General features: G+C 45.1%; 1 protein-coding gene across 1 annotated transcript; it reads left to right on the plus strand.

Moving 5' to 3' along the window:
- Positions 1-10,644: 10,644 nt before the first annotated feature.
- Positions 10,645-14,660, plus strand: LOC107374329 (urokinase plasminogen activator surface receptor). Its single transcript, XM_015942478.3, has 5 exons — positions 10,645-12,629; positions 12,822-12,941; positions 13,022-13,168; positions 14,166-14,273; positions 14,351-14,660. The coding sequence occupies exons 1-5, from the start codon at positions 12,479-12,481 to the stop codon at positions 14,551-14,553; spliced, it is 729 nt and encodes a 242-aa protein (XP_015797964.3). The 5' UTR covers positions 10,645-12,478; the 3' UTR covers positions 14,554-14,660.
- Positions 14,661-19,548: the final 4,888 nt, after the last annotated feature.

Genomic DNA, 19,548 nt, shown 5'->3' on the forward strand with positions numbered 1-19,548 from the left:
GACAGGTAGTCAGCAGTGGAGTTTTGCTTCCCTGGTATGTGATGAATCTCAAACTGGAAGGGTTGCATCGCCAGGTACCAGCGAGTTATTCTGCTGTTTGAGTCCTTCATCCTCTCAAGCCACTTCAGAGCCTTGTGGTCCATTTCTAGGGTGAATCTTCTCCCCAACAGGTAGTATTTGAATGAATCCAAAGCCCACTTAACAGCCAGGCACTCCTTTTCTACTGTTGAGTAGCGGGTTTCTCTTGGGAAAAGTTTCCTGCTTATGAAAGCAATCGGATGTCGTCTGTCTGGAGGCCCTTGAAGCAACACAGCTCCTAGGCCACGATCAGATGCATCCGCCTGCAAAACAAATAGTTGTTCGAAGTCTGGACAATGTAACACTGGAGGTCCACTTAAGGCATGTTGGATGTCCTCAAATGCCATCTTCGCTTCGTCTGACCACTCAAGCTGGTTAGATCCTTTGAGGCTGGTCAGATCTGTAAGCAGAGCAGCTCTGGCAGAGAAATTAGGGATGAATTTATGGTACCAACCCAAAATGCCCAGAAATGATCTCAGTTGCTTTCTGGTTTGTGGCAAAGGGCATGACTGAATGGCTTGAACCTTTTCAATCTGAGGCTTAATGACTCCATTGCCAATAATGTGTCCCAGGTATTGTACTTCCTTCTTCGCCACCATGCATTTAGCTGCATTCACAGTCAGACCTGCAGTGTGAAGACACTCAAACACAACTGTGAGATGTTCAAGATGTTCCTCCCAGCTGTTACTGTAGATGACAATATCATTCAAGTAGGCAGATGCAAAGTGAGATTTTCCTTCCAATACCTTGTCCATAAGTCTCTGGAACGTTGCAGGTGCTCCATGCAGCCCAAACGGCATGACTGTAAACTGGTAAAAGCCCCAGGGTGTTCTGAAGGCAGTCAGCTCACGGGATCTAGTGGCAAGAGGAACCTCCCAATAACCCTTGGAGAGATCAACGGTGGTAAGATATTTTGCTCTGTCAAGACAACCAATTAGGTCATCAATACGAGGAGTTGGGTAAGAATCAAATTTAGAAACGTTGGTTACATATTGTAACCCCAGATTCTATGAGTCTAGTCGCAGCCCTTAAGCTAGCTGCTATTGGAAGGATGATCTCCGCATCAGCCAATCATGAAGAGCTAAAATGTACGCCCACCAATAGTGGGCCCCCTCGTGGTATATAACCGCAGTGACCCCACTGCTCACCTCCAATGGCTCTTATTCCCATCATAACCAGTGGGGCCAGTGGCTTAAGGGCTGCGACTAGACTCATAGAATCTGGGGTTACAATACGTAACCAACGTTCTATTTCGTCTAGTCTTAGCCCTTAAGCTAGCTGCTATTGGAATAAAGCGCAGCTGGATGGGTTTACGCCCCACTGGTTAACACAACCAATGGACACACCCAATCAAATCTCCTCTAGTGGGGGACGTTCAGCCTCAGACCAGGCTTAAAGACTGAGGCAGCCACGATAAAAGAGGGGCCCCCACTAAAAAACATAATCCACAAGAGGATGAAATCCATCTCAGCAAGGCCAATGAGGTGCCATAAGCATTCATTTAGCCTGCTGGGGTCCAAGCACTGAACGAGTGATGGAACCTGAAGACACATCTCGTAAATAATAACGAGTAAAGGAACAGGGTGAAGCCCATGAAGCAGCCTGACAAATGTCTTCCATTGACACACCACTGAGGAGCGCCATAGAAGAGGAAATCCCTCTGGCTGAGTGAGCCCTGAGTGCCTCAGGGGGATCCTGCCCTGATGATGTGTAAGCGAGGGAAATGGCGTCACACAGCCAGTGTGAAAGACGCTGGGCCGACAGCGCCTGACCAAGGGAAGACTCCCTGTAGTGCACAAACAGGTTTTGTGAGCGACGAATCCCTGAAGTGCGTGACACATATCGTGCAAGCGCGCGCACCGGGCAGAGAAGGTGCGAAGCCGCCTCCTCCTCAGAATTATGGGGAGGAGGAAAACGTCCAGCCAATGAAATTGACCTGGATTTGAAGGAAGCATTAATGCTTTTGGGCACAAAGGCTGGGTTGGGGCATACAACAGCAGACCCGCCATCCTCCCGGATCCTGAGGCATGCGGGAGCCACTGAGAGGGCGGTCAGGTCACTCACTCTCTTAACTGATGCCAGCGCCAGCAGCAATGCAGTTTTAAGCGACAGGAACTTGAGTGAGACCTGATCCAAGGGTTCAAATGGAGCTTCAGATAAGCCGCGCAGAACCACCGTTAGATCCCACTGGGGAAATAGCAGGCGGGACACAGGTCTGTTCCTCCTGACACCTTTTAGAAAACGTTTTGTGAGGGGATGATTGAAAACAGATCCATCTCCAAAACCCTGGTGACAGGATGAGATAGCTGCAGCATATGCCTTAATAGTGCTGAATGCGAGGCCCCTGTCTATCAGTATCTGCAGAAACGATAGGACATCCGCCAGCTGGCAGGAGAGCGCTTGAACATTTCGCTCTGTGCACCATTTCTGGAAAGCTGCCCATTTAGCAGCGTAAGACGCAATGGTAGAAGGCGCCCGCGCACTCTGAATCGTGGCAACCACATCATGCGGCAGCCCAGAAGCCTCTAAGCGTGACCGCTCAGCGGCCAAACCCACAGCCGCTGGCCTATTTCTGGAGGATGTTTGATTATCCCATCCGCCTGGAGAAGGGCGTCCGCCCTCCACGGGGAGCCGGACACTAGCGCTTGCAGGTCCGGAAACCATGACGCGGACAAGCGTCTGGGAGCCACCAGAATCACCGAGAGCTGTTCCGACCGAATTCGGTCCAGGAGACGGGGAATCAGAGGGACTGGTGGAAACGCATAAAGGAGCGTTCGAGGCCAGGGCTGGTGTGAGAAGGCGTCCGCCCCGAGTGGGGGTCCGTCCCGGGGACTCAGGGAAAACCACAGGCGACACTGAGCGTTTTCGCGAGCCGCGAACAGATCCACAGAGGGTTCCCCGAACCTGATCCAGATCTGTGATATCAGTGCAGGATGCAGACGCCAGTCGGAGTCGCGGGGTCCCCCTCTCGACAGGATGTCTGCCGCTACATTCAGTACCCCCGGAATGTAGATGGCTCTGATGGACAACAGATGGACATGTGTCCAACACAGTAAATCTGTGGCGACACGCAACAGTGGGAGGGATCGAACTCCTCCTTGGCGATTTATGTAGGCTGCCGCCACCTAGTTGTCTGTGTGAACTTCGACATGACGGCCCTCGAGAAGGGCGGCAAAGTGTCTGATCACATTCCTCACTGTCATAAGCTCCAACACATTTATGTGCTCGTGCGTGTGGGAGGGCCAGCGATCTGCCACTGTATGGGACAAGCACGTGCCCCCCCACCCCGACAGTGACGCATCCGTAAACACAGATACGTGTGATGCAGGACGTCCGATGGGAACCCCGCGTGAGAGGATGCAGGGGTTCCCCCAGTGAGCGAGGTCCTCGCCCACTGAAGGGGGAATCCTCAACATACGTCTCTTCTGACGTATCGGGTGTACCCGGAGGCGGATGAACCAGCGTTGCAAGCGCCTCGTGCCAGCAAACCTAGCGGTACCACCGAATGGGCTGCGGACATCATGCCCAGGAGTTTCATGACTAACAGGGCTCTCACGATCTTGCGGGGTTGTACACGGGAGATCACCGTGGAGAGATCTGCCGCTCTTGCAGGCGACAAACGTGCTCTCATTAGGGAGGCGTTCAGCTCCACCCCGAGATACACAATCGACTAGGACGGAAGGAAGGAGCTCTTCTCCCAGTTTATAGAAAACCCTAGGGTTGACAGATGCTCTGTCAACCTCCTGGTTTGCTGTGACGCCTCGTCCTTGGACCGAGCGCACAGGAGAAGATCGTCCAGGTAAAATAAGACCCTCATTCCCTCCGTGCGCAGTGGCTGCAGCGCGGTCTCCAGGCATTTGGAGAAGGTGCGCGGGGCTAGCGAGTAGCCGAAAGGGAGGCGATTGAACTGATATTGAACTCCCTTGAACGAAAAACGCAGAAACTTCTGGTGGTTTGGAACTACTGTATGTGGAAGTATGCTTCTTTCAGGTCGATTGACGTGAACCAATCCCCGGGGCGCACGTATTCCAGGACTTGTCTCATCGTTAACATGCGGAAATGCATTACTGCTATGGAGCAGTTGAACAGGGACAGGTCGAGAATCGGCCTTATTCCTCCCGACTTCTTCGGAACTACGAAGTAGCGGGAGTAGAAGCCCGAGAGTTCTTGTCCGCGAGGGACTCGGGAAATAGCGTCCTTGGACAGAAGTTCCCGCAGCTCCAGCTCTAGGGCCTGAGACTGTACTTGCGATGTGAACGTCGTCTCCACGATCCCGTTGAAGGGAGGTGGAGTGGCCTGAAAATGAAGTGTGTGACCGCAATGAATGGTGTCCGAAAACCATTTACTCATGATACAAAGGCGGCGCCACTCGTGCGCGCGTTCCGACAGTGTGCGCGGTCACGTGAACAACGTCCGAGGGTTGTGCATGCGCCCTTACCGCCGTCGCCTGTACCAGAGAACTGGGGGCGACCCATGGAGGGCTGCGCTCGAAAGGGCGAGTGCGAAACAGCTGGAACAGGCTGGTCCACACCGCGGAGCGTGGAGTCCGAGAGTGAAGGGCGAGTGGGAGCCGGACCCGTGCACGGGGGCGACAGAGTGGCAGCGGAAGGAGCCGCGCACTGTGCCGCCGCGCGTGGTCGAGACAGCGACCTGACATCCCGCCCCACCCAACAGTGTGGGAAGAGCGGGAAGAGTTGGGCCTGGCCGGATGCTGGGGCCGGAGCGCAAATGGAGCGCACCCTTACGGCCGGCCGTGTATTATGACTACCTGTACCTGCAGGAACATGTGTGCGTGCAGCAGTGCTTGGTGTGGGGAACATGTGTGAGAACTCGGCAGAGGATTCTGCGGAGGACTGTAGGATTGTGCTCTTTGAGTGACGTTTTTTGGGTTTTATTTCAAAACCAACAACAACATCAGAACCATCAGTAACACACACATTCCCCCCAAAGAGTCACTTCCGTGGCTGCTTTCGGCGAGGCTCCTGCACTTGGGACTGCCAAGACTGCGTCTGCTGGCCCGCCGGAACCGTTGTCCGCCATCTCGCTGGTCCCCCTGATGTGGAGCCGAAGCGGGAGGCCGGCTCTGTGGAGCGGGCGGTGCATCCTCTGGCTGAACGGCCGGAGTGCGAGGCTGACCGAGGGTGGACCAGGTCTCGCACCGTAGCCGATAGTTCAGCCGTCTTCTGAGCCTGCTCAATGACGCCCCTAAGATGGGGACCAAACAGAACATCGGTGGTGATGGGGCCGTCTAGCACCTCCCTTTGCAGATGTTCCGGAATGGAGGGCAGAGCCTTCAGCCAGATCGCTCGCTGGATGAGGGTCTGCCAGGCAGCGATGCGAGCAGAACCGGTGAGCACAGCAGCACACAGATTGAGGATAGCATCAGCAGTCTTAGTAATGACGGCTTTCGACTCCTCGGGAGCTTCCAGCTCCTCCATCATCTTTGAGACTCCGAAAGCAAGAAGGGCGATGTTATTCCCTGCAGCGCCGGTCTGAAAGGCACACTGATGTGCGCGGTCGGTGAGCCGCGTCAGCAGCTGGTCATGTTTTGAAGTGGGAACAGCTCGCGGGCCAGCGAGGTGGTTCTTGGCGCCGAACAGCGAGGCCAAGTCCGGCTCTAGCGGAGGAACGGACGGCCAGCCTTGGTCGGAAAACCCCTCGACCTTGGTGATGGGCGCATACGCAGAGACTGGCGCCTTGAGCTTGGCAGGCTTGGAGAAGGCGGCAGACCAGCAGCTCATAGCAGCAGGGAAGCGCGGCCAGATAGGGTCTGGACAGCGTGTCTGAGTCGCCCCGAAAATTCCCGCCAAATCATCCACTTCAGGCGGGGCCGGTTCTGGCACAGCTAGCCCCTTACGGGCTGCTGCCGCAGAAATGATGGCGGGCAGCTCCTGGAGCAGTGCTCTTACTGCTGGCAGGGAGGAGCGAGAAGCCACTGGGGCAGAAGGACCCGCTGAGCGAAGCTTGTCGACCTCCGCTATGTCTAGGAGGGATTCCGCCTCATCGTAGTTCTTGCTGTCGGTGACGTCATCCAGCCGGTTGAAGCCAGCCGGCTCCTGACTGGCGTCGAAGAAATCCAAAGCCTTGTCCAGCGGGTACGAGTCAGCCACCGGAAATTCTTTGTCGGCGGCGGGAGTGAAGTACTCGACCCGGCGAATCTTCTCTGCCACGGGCAGAGCGGCACAGAACGGGCATGAGGCCTGCGGGGTCAAGGCCAGGCCAGCGTGGTGAGCCCCGAGACAGACCTCACACTTAGCGTGCAGGTTGCCGCTGGAAATGGAGCCCGTCTGGCAGGTCGGTCAGGGTCTGGCGTCGTTGGACATGGCTGGTAAGTCGTCTTCGGATAATTTAGCTCTTTAGGATAATATTTGCTCTTTAATAAAGCTCTCAAGCTTGGCATGAAGAGAAAAAGGAGGTGAGCAGTGGGGTCACTGCGGTTATATACCACGAGGGGGCCCACTATTGGTGGGCGTACATTTTAGCTCTTCATGGTTGGCTGATGCGGAGATCATCCGTCCAATAGCAGCTAGCTTAAGGGCTAAGACTAGACGAAATAGAACAGAGTTCAGGTATTGGAAGTCTATACAGAACCTCATGGTGCCAACTTTTTTCGGTACCAGGACAACAGGATTGCACCATTCACTCTGGGAGTTCTCAATCATTCCCAGAGAAAGCATCAACTCAATTTCCTCCTTTAAAGGCCCTAAGAGGCGCTCAGGAATCCTGTAGCTCCTTCGTTTTACCACTGCATTTTCTTTCAAAAGAATTTCATGTTTGATATAATCTGTACACCCAGGATTATCTTGAAAAATATTGGCATTACAGATGGCCCTCACCTGTGACCGTTGCTCAGGGGACAGACGGCTCAGGTCAACCCCAGAAGTCACCTGTAGAGGGAGGTATTGTTCTTCCACCTCCCCTTCTGTCACACTTCTGATGAGAAAAATATCTTGTTTCTCCCTTTCCTCAGACCTTGAGATCTACTCCTTCAGGAGATTAATGTAGAGGACTCTGGTACTACGCCTCTCACCTGGACTACAGACTTTATAGGTCGTGGGACCGAGCTTTTGAATGACTTCATATGGTCCTTGCCACTGAGCCAAAAGCTTACTGTCTTCAGTGGGTAATAGAACCAAAACTTTTTGACCTGGTTCAAAATGCCGCTCTCGAGCAGTTCTGTCATACCAGGTTTTTTGTTTTTGCTGGGAGACTTTCATATGCTCCTGAGCCAAGGTGGTCATCTTCTCCAGCTTGTCCCTCATCTGAAGAACATATGAAACAATGTTAACGGGCTCTTTTTCAGATCTCTCCTTCTCCCACCTTTCCTTTAAAAGTGCCAGTGGTCCTCGCACATCATGCCCAAAGAGCAACTCAAAGGGGGAAAACCCAGTAGAAGCTTGGGGGATCTCTCGATAGGCAAAGAAAAGGTATGGGAGCCACTGATCCCAATGAGACCCAGCTTCATTGATGAACTTACGAAGCATGTTTTTAAGGGTCTGGTTAAATCTCTCTGTAAGGCCATCAGTTTGTGGATGATACGGCATTGTTCTCAACCTACTAATACCAATCAGCTTGTACACATCCTTGAGCAACTTGGACATGAAATTAGTCCCTTGATCTGTCAATATTTCTTTAGGGAACCCAACTCGTGCAAAAAACTGAACCAGGCAAAATGCAACAGTCTTGGCTTTAACAGACTTCAACGGAAACACTTCTGGATATTTTGTGGCATAATCAGTAAAAACCAACATAAATCGGTTACCTGATTTGCTTTTCTCCACTGGGCCCACAACGTCCATCCCCAAACGTTCAAATGGTGTCGTTATGATGGGAAGAGGCTGCAGGGGAGCTCTTGCTGCGAATCTGGCTGAGGTTTTTTGACACTGAGGGCAACTCCTGCATAAACTGGCAACATCTCTGTACAATCCCGGCCAGTAGAAATACTGTTGGATACGGGCTAAGGTTTTATTTTTCCCTAGGTGACCAGCCCAAGGAATTGAATGGCCCAAAGATAAAACAGTTTCTCTGGCTGCTCTAGGTACCACAAGCTGTTTCAGTTCTCCATGTTGTCTATAAAGGATGCCATTTTGCAAACAGAATTCCTTTGCAGTGCCACCTTCTTCAGCTCCCTTAATAAGGTCAGCCAAGCCTGCATCCTGATGCTGCAGCTCAAGAATGTTGTCAGGAATTTCAAATCTTAGCTGTACCTCAGGTTCAGGTAACAGAGTGGACACTGTTGTGCGTTTAAAATTGGTCCCGTTTGCGCTGCCTACGCGACTTCTGTTCTCTAGTTGGGCCTGCTTCAATCTCAGCCCCAAAAAATGGTAAAGCTCTTAAACTGGGATCATCTTCCCTTGGAGTCTTCACCTGAGACCGTGTTATTGCCACATTGCACATTTTAGGATCATTAATCAAGTCAGTGAGAACTGGTAAATCATTCCCCAAGACAACAGGAAATGGTAATCTGTCCATGACACCCACATTTAATAGGTACACATGTCCTTGCACTTTCATATAGACATCCGCTGTTGGATACGGTTTTTCATCACCATGCACACAGCAGATTGGTATTGTTTCAGAAGTGCAGATGTGAGCTGGTGAGATGTACCTGCAGTGAACCAGTGACTGGGTGCTTCCTGTGTCAATCAGAGCCTTAACTTTCTGTCCATCTATCTCCACTGTTGTCTCCACCAACAGCTGGTTTGTTGGGTTTGGGGCATGGTTCCCTCTGGGCACAAAACACATCTGGGAGAGTTTAGCTGGATTTTGTGGACACACCGGTTTTGTGTGGCCTTCTTTCCCACACAAATAACAGACAGGTTTCCGCCTCAGATTTTTTGTTTGGCTGGGAAAATATTTCTCCCTTCCGCATGGCTTACCAACATTTCCTGTCGGACTGGTGTCACCTGGCGCAGGGGTATAATCCTTTTTCATAGCCTTAAAAGCCCATGACTGGTTCCTTCGACGGGCTGCCACAAACGCATCTGCCAAAGAAACTGCCTCTGCTGCGTCCCTTGGATTACGCTCCTTGATCCAAACTTGGAGTTCTCTGGGTCTGACCCATCTCCCATAGAGCTCCTTTAGTCTCACAAAGAATTCTCTGGGGGACTCATTTGGTTCAACTGATTTTGAACAGCGTGGTGCAGGCTCCGGTTCCACCTCATCCCAATCAGCATACTCATGAGGCCTCTCATGGTCTGCAGGCCCCAAACCTGCAGAGAAGCAGGCGTGGTCTTGCTCTCCAGGTAACAAGCCAGCAGAGGTCTGGGCCTGAAACTCTTGCTGAAACAGACTCACGGGCTTTCTGTCGTCCAATGTGAGCTTGAAGGATGCCAGCCAGGTCTGATATTGTTGGCTCTCTGCCATGATCCTCCTCTTCAGCAGCAGCTCCACAGTCCTCACTCCCATCCTCTGTCTGTGCTTCTCTCTCTAAAGGGGCTGACTTGATTTTACCAGATTTGGTTCCCTTCATTGTAGATTCGTCAGGATAAAAGAAAAGAAAAAAAATTGGGAGAATCTATTTATCAATGTCCTTTAACTGGAAGATCCCACCTCTGCCACCAACTGTCAGGGACCGAGCAGTAAACTCCAGGACAATGGTATAAAAAGAATATCTTCTCCATTTATTTCATAAAGAATTAAACAAAATCAAAACAAAAACAGGCCCAAAGGAAAAAATGGCCACAAAAATAACCTTAACTAAAAGTAGCAAGCAAGACTGCCCAAAGCTGAGACACACAAGGGAATTTATACACACAGGCTAGCCTACAGACAACGAGGAGGGGAGAGACAAGGGAAACACTAAGACAAACAGTAAATAAACCTAGGAAACTAAGTCAACAAAGTACAAATACCACAAAAAAAAGTTTAACTAATACATCCTAACAAAATCTGGTAAACTCAATAGAGCTTCAGAACTTCTGGTTTCTTCATTATCCTGCTTCCAGGAGCCAGAAGGAATGTTCCACTTCCTGCATGGAGTTACACTGGGCGTGTCCCCTCTCTCTGCCAGTTCATCCAATCTCAGGAATACAAATGAAAATAGTTAATCAAATAAACTATGTATAAGATAAATTACTAAATGTGTGCACCCATTAGTAAACATCTTACAATATTGCCAAAATGAAATAATAAACCAGCGTGTGGAAAAAGATATTTAAATAATACTAACAGTGAGAAATGGCTGGAGGAACCTCCACATAGCACAAAATAGACCTGCTCTGCTCGTATTGTTTTAGGCTGCCCTTGCAGAACAAATGTGGGAGCTATGCATGAAAAACTTGCTTGGCTCAATGTGAAGAGTAGATTGAAGTATTTCTTGGTAACAATTGTGAGGAAAATTATAATTACAAAAACACCAAAAATTATACATAGCATACATTGGTTTTTTTTCAGATAATCATACTTATAATACACGACAGATAAATGAGATGAAAGGTGTTTTACCACGCAGTAGAACAAATCAAATTCAATGATCATTTCACTATAAAGCTATGATTGCATGGAATGCATTACCTAGATTTTTAATATTTGAAAGTAATAACATTTCTTTTCAGAAGAAACTGAAACATTTTTTGTTTACACACTTAATTGCATAGTGACGATGAACTCTGGAATGAAGGATTACCTAAATCTGGGTTTGAGGTTGAATACTGGATATTGATGGACTATGATACGAAACAATGGACATGAGGTCACCATTCTGTTGTATTTTATTTTCAATCTTTATTTGGTGTGATTAACCCCTTTCCCGGTATTAGTTTATCTATATAATTTTGTTCTAGATATGTGATTTCATCTTGAGCTACTGGGATTATGTGAATTAGGGATGTGTGTGTGTGAGTGTGTGTGTGTGTGTGTATGCGGGTATTATCGTATGTAAACAATTGTATGAAAATGTACGAGACCCCAGGAAGACTAGCATCTGCATTTAGGCAGAAGCTAATGAGGATTTTAATAAAACGAAACGAAACAAAACACTTTTTAGCGACATAGAACCACCCTTTTTCAAATCCAAACAACCATCATTTGTTTTAACCTGAAACAACTCCATCAGCTTCCAGCAGGAGTACCAGAGGGTCTCTTACTGACCAACCGTGCTGGACTCAAAAGGGCCTCTGACCTTTGAAATCCCCAGAAGTTCTAATCACTTGTCAGATGTGTCGAGATGACTTTGCTTTCCAGCTGGATCTCCAGGAACCCTCACCACTGGTATCGTAGACCTGCATACTGGCGTTGGATGGGTTAAGATTCAAACATCAGTAAATTCAGCCAGATTATTCTTGTAATCCCAGACTTCACATCTTTTCTATGACACCTGATTAGACTCTTGATAATGTCCAAGATCATGTTTCATTAGAGTTGGTTATTGTCCCAGTTGATACTACCTTCAACAGTCATTTACATTCAGTTATTCTGTATAATCATTAGTCGTATACATATAGTAATAAATGTTTATAAACTATATTTTTGCTTCTGTGTCAAATTATTGGTAAATGTTGTTTCCCTGGCAAACCCAAATGACCTATTTCCAGAGTCAATCCGATATTAAAGGTTCAACAGGTTTTAACTTGCAAATCTGCAACGCCTGCCTCCAGAGTGTCAAGACATGTTCAACAACACTGGCTGAACCAATCTGTAACTTTCCTTTTCCCGTAAGTTTAGGTAAGTTTTGTTATACGTCAGGCTCAGCCTTACTGGAGTACCACGTGTTTACATGAGGAAGCAAAACCAATGCTGGAAGCAAAAAGACGGAACAAGAAATGCTCCTGGCATGATCTGTTTCAACATTTGCCCTTTTTCCAAAATAACTGGCTGAAACCGTTGAGTAAATGCCCATTTCTAGACACTATCAAGAATTTATGGGAAACAAAGTTTTGCAACAGCTTTCCCAGTTTGAAAATTTTCTAGAGGATCTCTGGTTACGTGCACATGACCAGGCAGATGTTGCCCAAATGTGACTTCTAACCAGCCTGGTTGTTATTTCTAATGAATAGACGAATGTGTGCTTGGAACTGGTGCGATGAGGAGAGTGAATAAATAAAAATTGGAAATAGTGCTAACTTGCAGCTGTTCCGCTTTATAGATGTCTAATGCATGCATGCCGAAGAAAATCTCTATTTTAACATTTACTGCTGATCAGGTTTCCTTTTAATCTGAATCATGTTTGACTGCTGGAATATTTTATTCCCAAAATCATATCTTTTTAGTTCCATTTAGTTTGTTTCTAGATTGAATTTATCCTAAATATGTTTCTTATGAACAATGTTTCACCTTTTCATTTAGATATGAGTAACTTTTTCATGTCAATGACAAAACAGTCAGAAAAAGTGAAGGAAATTCAACAAAAATGAAATAAACTGTTCAGTTTCAAACAAATGGGAATTTTACTGAGAACAACATGAATATTAAAGGAGGGATGGAGGAGTGGTCTTATGCTGAGGGACAACACCCCCTCAGGAGAACTTCTTATATAAGCTTGATAAAACTAAATGCTGCAGACAACATGTACTTTTTTACTCTGGTTCTTGGGCTTTGGCTTCTTCCAACAGGTAAGTCTTAAATTAGGTTCAAATTTTTTTTTTCTTTTCTTAATTGACTTCACTGTAACACATTTTTTTAAGTTTTGTTACTAGGCTTATAATCTACCTTTTATTGTGATCTTTAGCAATAATGACTCAACATATATTTAATTCTTGTTTTTCTTACAATAGTAAAACAAATGTTGTCATTGTTTGTATCAGCTGACGCTCTGCAATGTTATGAGTGTTTACCAAACAAGTATGGAAGCTGTACCGAGACAACATCAGAATGTCCCTCGCAGGATTACCAATGTGCTGCTGCAAGAGTAACAACATTTTTAGGTATGTTATTGAGTTGTTTCTTGTTGTTGGTCTCCTGCTTGGTGTTGATTAACTTTAAAATAATTTTTCTTTGGTTTTAGGTGATTCAAAGATCTCTGACATCACAAGTAAAAAATGTGCCCAGGCTAAAGACTGTTTCAAAGGATCAATCAACTATGGAATTTCCAAAACCAGGATAAACACCAGCTGCTGCACTGGGAACCTCTGCAACACCAAACCAGCCCCTAGTAAAGTTGATCTTTGTGGTTTTTAAAGCTGTGCAGAATGCTCTGCTGTATCTGAATGGTGAAGCCTGCAATTGTTAGTTCAAGTTTTTCAATTCAATTCAAGTTTATTTATGTAGCGCTAAATCACGACAAGAGTCCTCTCAAGGCACTTCACACAGTTAACATTTAAATACAGGTCAGTTCATTGAGCCAATCAGAAAAAAGTTTCCTATATAAGAAACCCAGCAGGTTGCATCGAGTCACTAACTAGTGCCCGTGACTTTACAGCAATCCTCATACTAAGCAAGCATGTAGCGACAGTGGAGAGGAAAACTCCCTTTTAACAGGAAGAAACCTCCAGAGAATCCTGGCTCAGTTTAAGCAGCCATCCTCCACGACTCACTGGGGATCTAGAAGACAGAGCGTGCGCACACACGCACACACACACACATACACACACACACACACACACACACACACACACACACACACACACACACACACACACACACACACACACACACACACACACAGTGGTTAGCAACAGTGTTCAAGCCGATGGCCCCCTCCATGAGGGCACCACAGCTCAGCAGAACATCATTGTAGAGTCTGGGGAGAAAAACACTTAGAGAAACAATAAAGTTAACATGCAAAGTTTAATGCAATTATAATATATGGATACACAAAACAAAAAATATATATAATTTTGTTGAGAACAACATGAATATCTTATCTTATCTACTTGTTCTGAATAAGGTTTAGTAACAAAATTTTTACCTATAAGGGAACAAATAAAGGCACATTTTCAGGTATTAGGCAGCTTTAATTTTGTTTCCATGTATTTTCAATGCAATTATGTGAGAGTTGTGAAGGAGCATGGTTACATATTATCTTAGAGTCGATGCTGAGCAGCTGATTGAACCACATTGGTCATTTTAACTCCTTTTGCAAAACTCATCTAAAAGGAAAGAAAAGAAATTGTTTCATTCTGCCAAATAAAAATGTTTCTCTTGTTCAGATTCCAGCCTGGTTTCTAATGGCAGACAGTGTTTCACCTGCAAAGGAACTGACTGCACAGGATCTTTGAACTGTGAGGGGAGTGAGGACCACTGCATCAAAGCTACAAGTAAGAGTCCTTCTTCCTCTGTTCTCCACACCTTCATACCGTTAGTCACTTATTTACATGTGGTATAATTGTTACAGTGACTGCAGAAGGGGTCACTAAGATTTTAAAAGGCTGCACGTCCAAGCAGTTTTGCTCTGCGGATGCGATTGCACAAGCCGCTCACATGACTGGAGTCGACATAAGTTGCTGCCAGGGCAACTTCTGCAACAGTGCCAGCGGTCCAACTGGTGGTCTGCTGCTGTTGATGGTGCCGCTCATCTCTTTCATTTTGTTTTCCTAGTGGATGCAAACATGAATATTCTGCTTTTTAAATCACAGCCACCAATTAGAAAGAACATTGTATCCAGTGTTTTCCTGAACTTAAAATAAAAATGTCTTGATGTTTGAGTTGTCATTCAGTTTTCATAAACCATACCGAGAAACTTTATTGCAGGGGTCACCAGGTTACTCTGCCAGGAATCAGCCAGCGAGCCACCCTGCCTGACTTGCTTTTAAATTAGATGTCAAGCTGTCCGTTTTCATTGAATACCTAATCTAAAATTTATTTAGAGGAAGTAAGATAAAAATCTGATTAATTACATAAATCTTACGGCAAACGTGAGGAAATATGCATATTAATTGCTCAGGTTGCAGTCGTAGCACCGATCTCCGTTTCTGTCCACTTTGATCAGCAGCTGCACATGCGAGGACACGCTTCTAAAGAAGACGGGGTGACGTCATTATACAGACCATAATAACATCCTCTATAAAACATCCTGAGAAACAGGAAATTCCCATCTGGTGTAATAGCTGGGTAACGTAAATAAAATGCTGTTCCTTTGTTTTGATGAACACACACACACAACTTTCTGGACATCTCCTGTCATTTAGTTTCAACTAGTTTCCATCAACAGTTCCAGCTGATTTTCTCAATTAGTAATAAAACCTGATTTTAAACATTTTTTATTTTTGTGAAGCGCCTCGTGATTTTTATCTTGAGAGGCGCTGTAGAAAATGTCTTTTGTTCTTCTTCTTCTTCTTCTTCTTCTTCTTCTTCTTCTTCTTCTTCTTCTTCTTCTTCTAAAAGCAAGCAAAACTGCCAAGTGTGCCTTTAAATTTTAGCACAATTACTTGAAAACAGAATTTTAAGTAAATGGAAAAAAAAATATTTAAATAAAATAATTTAAAATAACACACACACACACACACACACACACACACACACACACACACACACACACACACACACACATATATATATGTCATGGTTTGCATCTGTGTCTTCCCCATGTGTCTCCTTATGTCCTCCATCCCTCTTTAGATTCCCCTTTTGTGTCTCATGGCGCCCTCATGTGTCCTTTGTCTGCATCTCTGTTGTGTGGCTTAAGTTGTAGCCCCAGCCTCTTGTTCCCCAGTTCATTGTATGTGTGTATGAGTTTGTGTGTGTCAGTATGTGTATGTGTTTGTGTGAGTTCTTCCCTTAGTCTTTAGGTTTAGTTGTGTGTTTTATATAGTGTTAGGTTTATTTGCCCTCCACTGGTTCTCTTCCCCATCCAGATAATTGTTGTCACCTACCTTCCCTCCAGCCTCACTCCACACACCTGCTTCCTGTTTCCCTAATTGCTCCTCCCTGTCTATATAAGCCCTCCTTGTCTCATTGTTGTCAGTCCATTGTTGTTTGTCAGCGTTATTTGTTCTGTCAGTCTGCTCGTTCCTCTTGTGTTGTTTGACTCCCTGGATTTTTGGATTTTGGTTCCCTGCCGTTTGGATTTATTTTTGTTCTTCCTCCAAATAAAGGATTTTTACTTACATATCCACTCCTGCCTCTTGTCATCCTGGGTTCTGCATCTTGGGTCCTAACCTCCTGCTCCTAAACGTGACTATATATATATATATATATATATATATATATATATATATATATATATATATATATATATATATATATAATGTACACACACCCCTATATGTGTATATATATACCATACCATTTTATTTATAAAGCGCATTTAACAAGGCATTACAACCAAACAAGGCGCTGTACACTAAAAATGTTAGTTAATTAAACCGGCGTCAGACCGTCATGTAGAACAGAGATAAAAGATAAAAAGGAAAAACAAAAGATTCCTAGAACTAACAGTTAAAAATCAATGAAACACAGGGAGAATATAAAAAATAAGAAAAACATTTTAAAAAGAACCCCAATAATACGGAAGTTGATATTGTGAAGTCCATTTTTAAACAATGTAGTTGTAAGTGAGGTTTATAATTATGTGGTATACACTAGGTTGAAGTAGTGAGTTTTCATGCGTGATTTAAAAATGCTAGCTGTTGGTGCTTGCCTCACTAGTAGTGGTAATGCGTTCCACAGTTTGGGTGCACAGACAGAGAAAGCCCTCTCTCCACGGCTTTTTAAACGTGCATTCGGAACAGCTAGGAGGAGCTTATCTTCGGACCTGAGAGTACGCAGCGGATTGTAGTAATGGACAAGTTCACACAGATACGGAGGAGCTTGATGGTTCAAGGATTTGTAAGTCAGAAGCAACATTTTGAAATTTATCCTGAACTGCACGGGCAACCAGTGGAGAGATTTCAGAAGTGGAGAAATGTGTTGTCTTCTGTCAGCTCCAGTCAGGAACCTAGCTGCTGAATTCTGGACCAGCTGAAGTCTAGAAAGAGCTGCTTTACTGATGCCGTATAAGCAGGAGTTAGAGTAATCCAGCCTTGAGGTGATGAAAGTGTGGACCACAGATTTCAGAAGATGTACACTCAGGATGTGCTTTAGTTTCGAGATGCGTCTTAGTTGGTAAAAACATGATTTAACTGTGATTGACCTGGGCATCCATCTTCAGAGCCTGGTCCATTTTTACTCCAAGGTTGGAGATTACAGAGGATACATTAGGTGAGAGATAGTTGAGGTCAGGTTGATGAGTCGCCGTGATACTGTTAGGACTGAAAACGATTAAGTCAGTTTTGGAGTCATTAAGATGGAGGAAGTTATCAGCTAGCCATAGCTTGACCTCAAGGATACAATCAGACAGAACTTTTGTTAATTGAGTTGGCTTAAATGAAAAGTAGATTTGACAGTTGTCAGCGTAAAGATGGTATGAGACAGCGTGCTTTCTGAAAATGGCTCCTAAGGGCATATATATATATATATATATATATATATATATATATATATATATATATATATATATATATATATATATATATATATATATATATATATACATACATACATATATATAGGGGTGTGTGTGTGTATGCATGTATGTAAGTATATATATATATATATATATATATATATATATATATATATATATATATATATACATACATACATATAGGGGGGGGGTATGTATATATATATATATATACATATATATATATATATATATATATATATATATATATATATATATATATATATATATATATATAGTTGGTATATTCTTACACTTTTTTTTAAGGTCCAGAGATATCACTGATTCAAACCTGATCTGGATCATTAATCTTTGGACCGGGCCCTTAGAATCAGAAGAGGTTGTTTTTACCACAGAGAATTTTATTCAAACACTTTGTATTGACTTAGAGACAAGAAAAGAGAGAGGTGGGACGTTTAAGAATGTTTATTTTATAATTATTCGAAACAATCACCAGGACTAACTCTCTAATGATGGATGCAGATGAATGTAATGCTGAAGTGCTGGTGTGTGTGTGTCAGTTCAGAATCTCCATCTGGTGACGGCGAGTCTGAGTGCAGATGTTGTTGTGTCTAACTAACCGAGGGACTTCAGGAGGAAGACATGAGACGCCATCGATGCAGATCTATGTACTGTGAGGAGACTCCCGTGTTAGATCCGGATGTCAGGTCCTCGGACCCTCCTTGGTGCTGGAACTGGTGAAACAGCGTCGGCAGCACGACAAACCAGTCTATGGATAGACTCCCAGTACAACGGCAGGTTTCAGCGTCACGTAGAGTTCAGCTTTTATTCTGAAGGAACAGTCGTCTTGTTGATAAAACGACAGAATTTTCCAGCTTGACATTTCTCAGCTTAAAAGTAGAAAATACAGCCGGCCAGTCTGTACTTCACTTAGCGATGAGGGACATCAGATGGATTTGAGAGCTGGTCGAGTACTTGGTTGGAACTGCGTAGAACCAAGTTGAACTACGTTGAAAAACTTCGTTGGAACTGCCTTAAAATGGCGTTGTTCTGTTTTATTAAGCTTAGTTGTTTATGATTCTTAGCCAATCGGAGTGGACAGATTAACTAAACACCACAGAACTCTGGCCCGCATCAGAAAGGAAGTTCTGATTGGATGAGTGAACAATATGTCATGTGTTTACCTTATGTGGATCAGGATGTCTAGCTCAGTTAGCCCAAGGTCCTGTTATTCATTAAACACATAAATCATAACGTCTGCAGCCAGGTCCTACTCCGCAAAGCTGAGTCCATAAATGACGTCATATCCTTTTTCAGGCTTCCCGCAATTTGAAGTTTTAGGAAACCCCATCTTGATTCTGGATTTAAAAATGCATTGTAATTATCGCGTTACTGACAATCGTACCGTGTAAATATTACCATTTTCTTACCCTGTCATGCCTTACATTACCACATTACAGCAAAAAGCAATGCATTACAGAAATTACTTTTGTACCGCGTTACTCCCATCACTGAACACCAGTATGCAGATCTACCGTGATGAGGGTTCCTGGAGATCCAGCTGGCAAAGCGAAGTTGTCTCAGCAAGGCGAGTGATTGGTCATCTGGGTATTCAAAGGTTGATTGCCCCTTGAATCCACACGGCTGGTCAGTCAAATAACCCGGGTACTTCTGCAGATAAATGCTGTACTAGAGCTGAGGAAAGCTCCGCTCGCTCGATCAGCGACTGAGAGAGAGAGAGAGAGAGAGAGAGAGAGAGAGAGAGAGAGAGAGAGAGAGAGAGATGATCGGAAGAACGAACCCCCAAACACGCATTATTATTTTCATAATTTCATCATAATTTGGGCCTCCTGACAGGGTTGCGGAAGGCGCTTTATAAATAAAGCTTTGATTGATTGATTGATTGATTGATTGATTGATTGATTGAGTTTCCAGTCGGACCAAGTGTTGTGATGTCGGGTCGGGAGATCAGGTGTTCTGGGAATTTCTCCTACCCCGTAAACCGTCCTACCCGTTGTTACTGAGCAGGTGCGCGCATGCGCACAACACAAAAGGGGAATGCTACTCCGCTGTCATATTTGCAGGAAAATAGATAAGTAGTAAGTATTAGTACTTTTTTCCTTTGGTTA

Source organism: Nothobranchius furzeri, chromosome 18, assembly GCF_043380555.1.
Source record: "Nothobranchius furzeri strain GRZ-AD chromosome 18, NfurGRZ-RIMD1, whole genome shotgun sequence".
In the NCBI taxonomy this organism is placed as follows: Eukaryota; Metazoa; Chordata; class Actinopteri; order Cyprinodontiformes; family Nothobranchiidae; genus Nothobranchius; species Nothobranchius furzeri.

Bases quoted from the DNA above. Each gene is read 5' to 3' on its own strand.
- LOC107374329 (XM_015942478.3), top strand. From the start codon at position 12,479: ATGAATATTAAAGGAGGGATGGAGGAGTGGTCTTATGCTGAGGGACAA. The intron at 12,942-13,021 runs GTATGTTATTGA...CTTTGGTTTTAG, and splicing joins AAGAGTAACAACATTTTTAG to GTGATTCAAAGATCTCTGAC. The intron at 14,274-14,350 runs GTAAGAGTCCTT...TAATTGTTACAG, and splicing joins CCACTGCATCAAAGCTACAA to TGACTGCAGAAGGGGTCACT.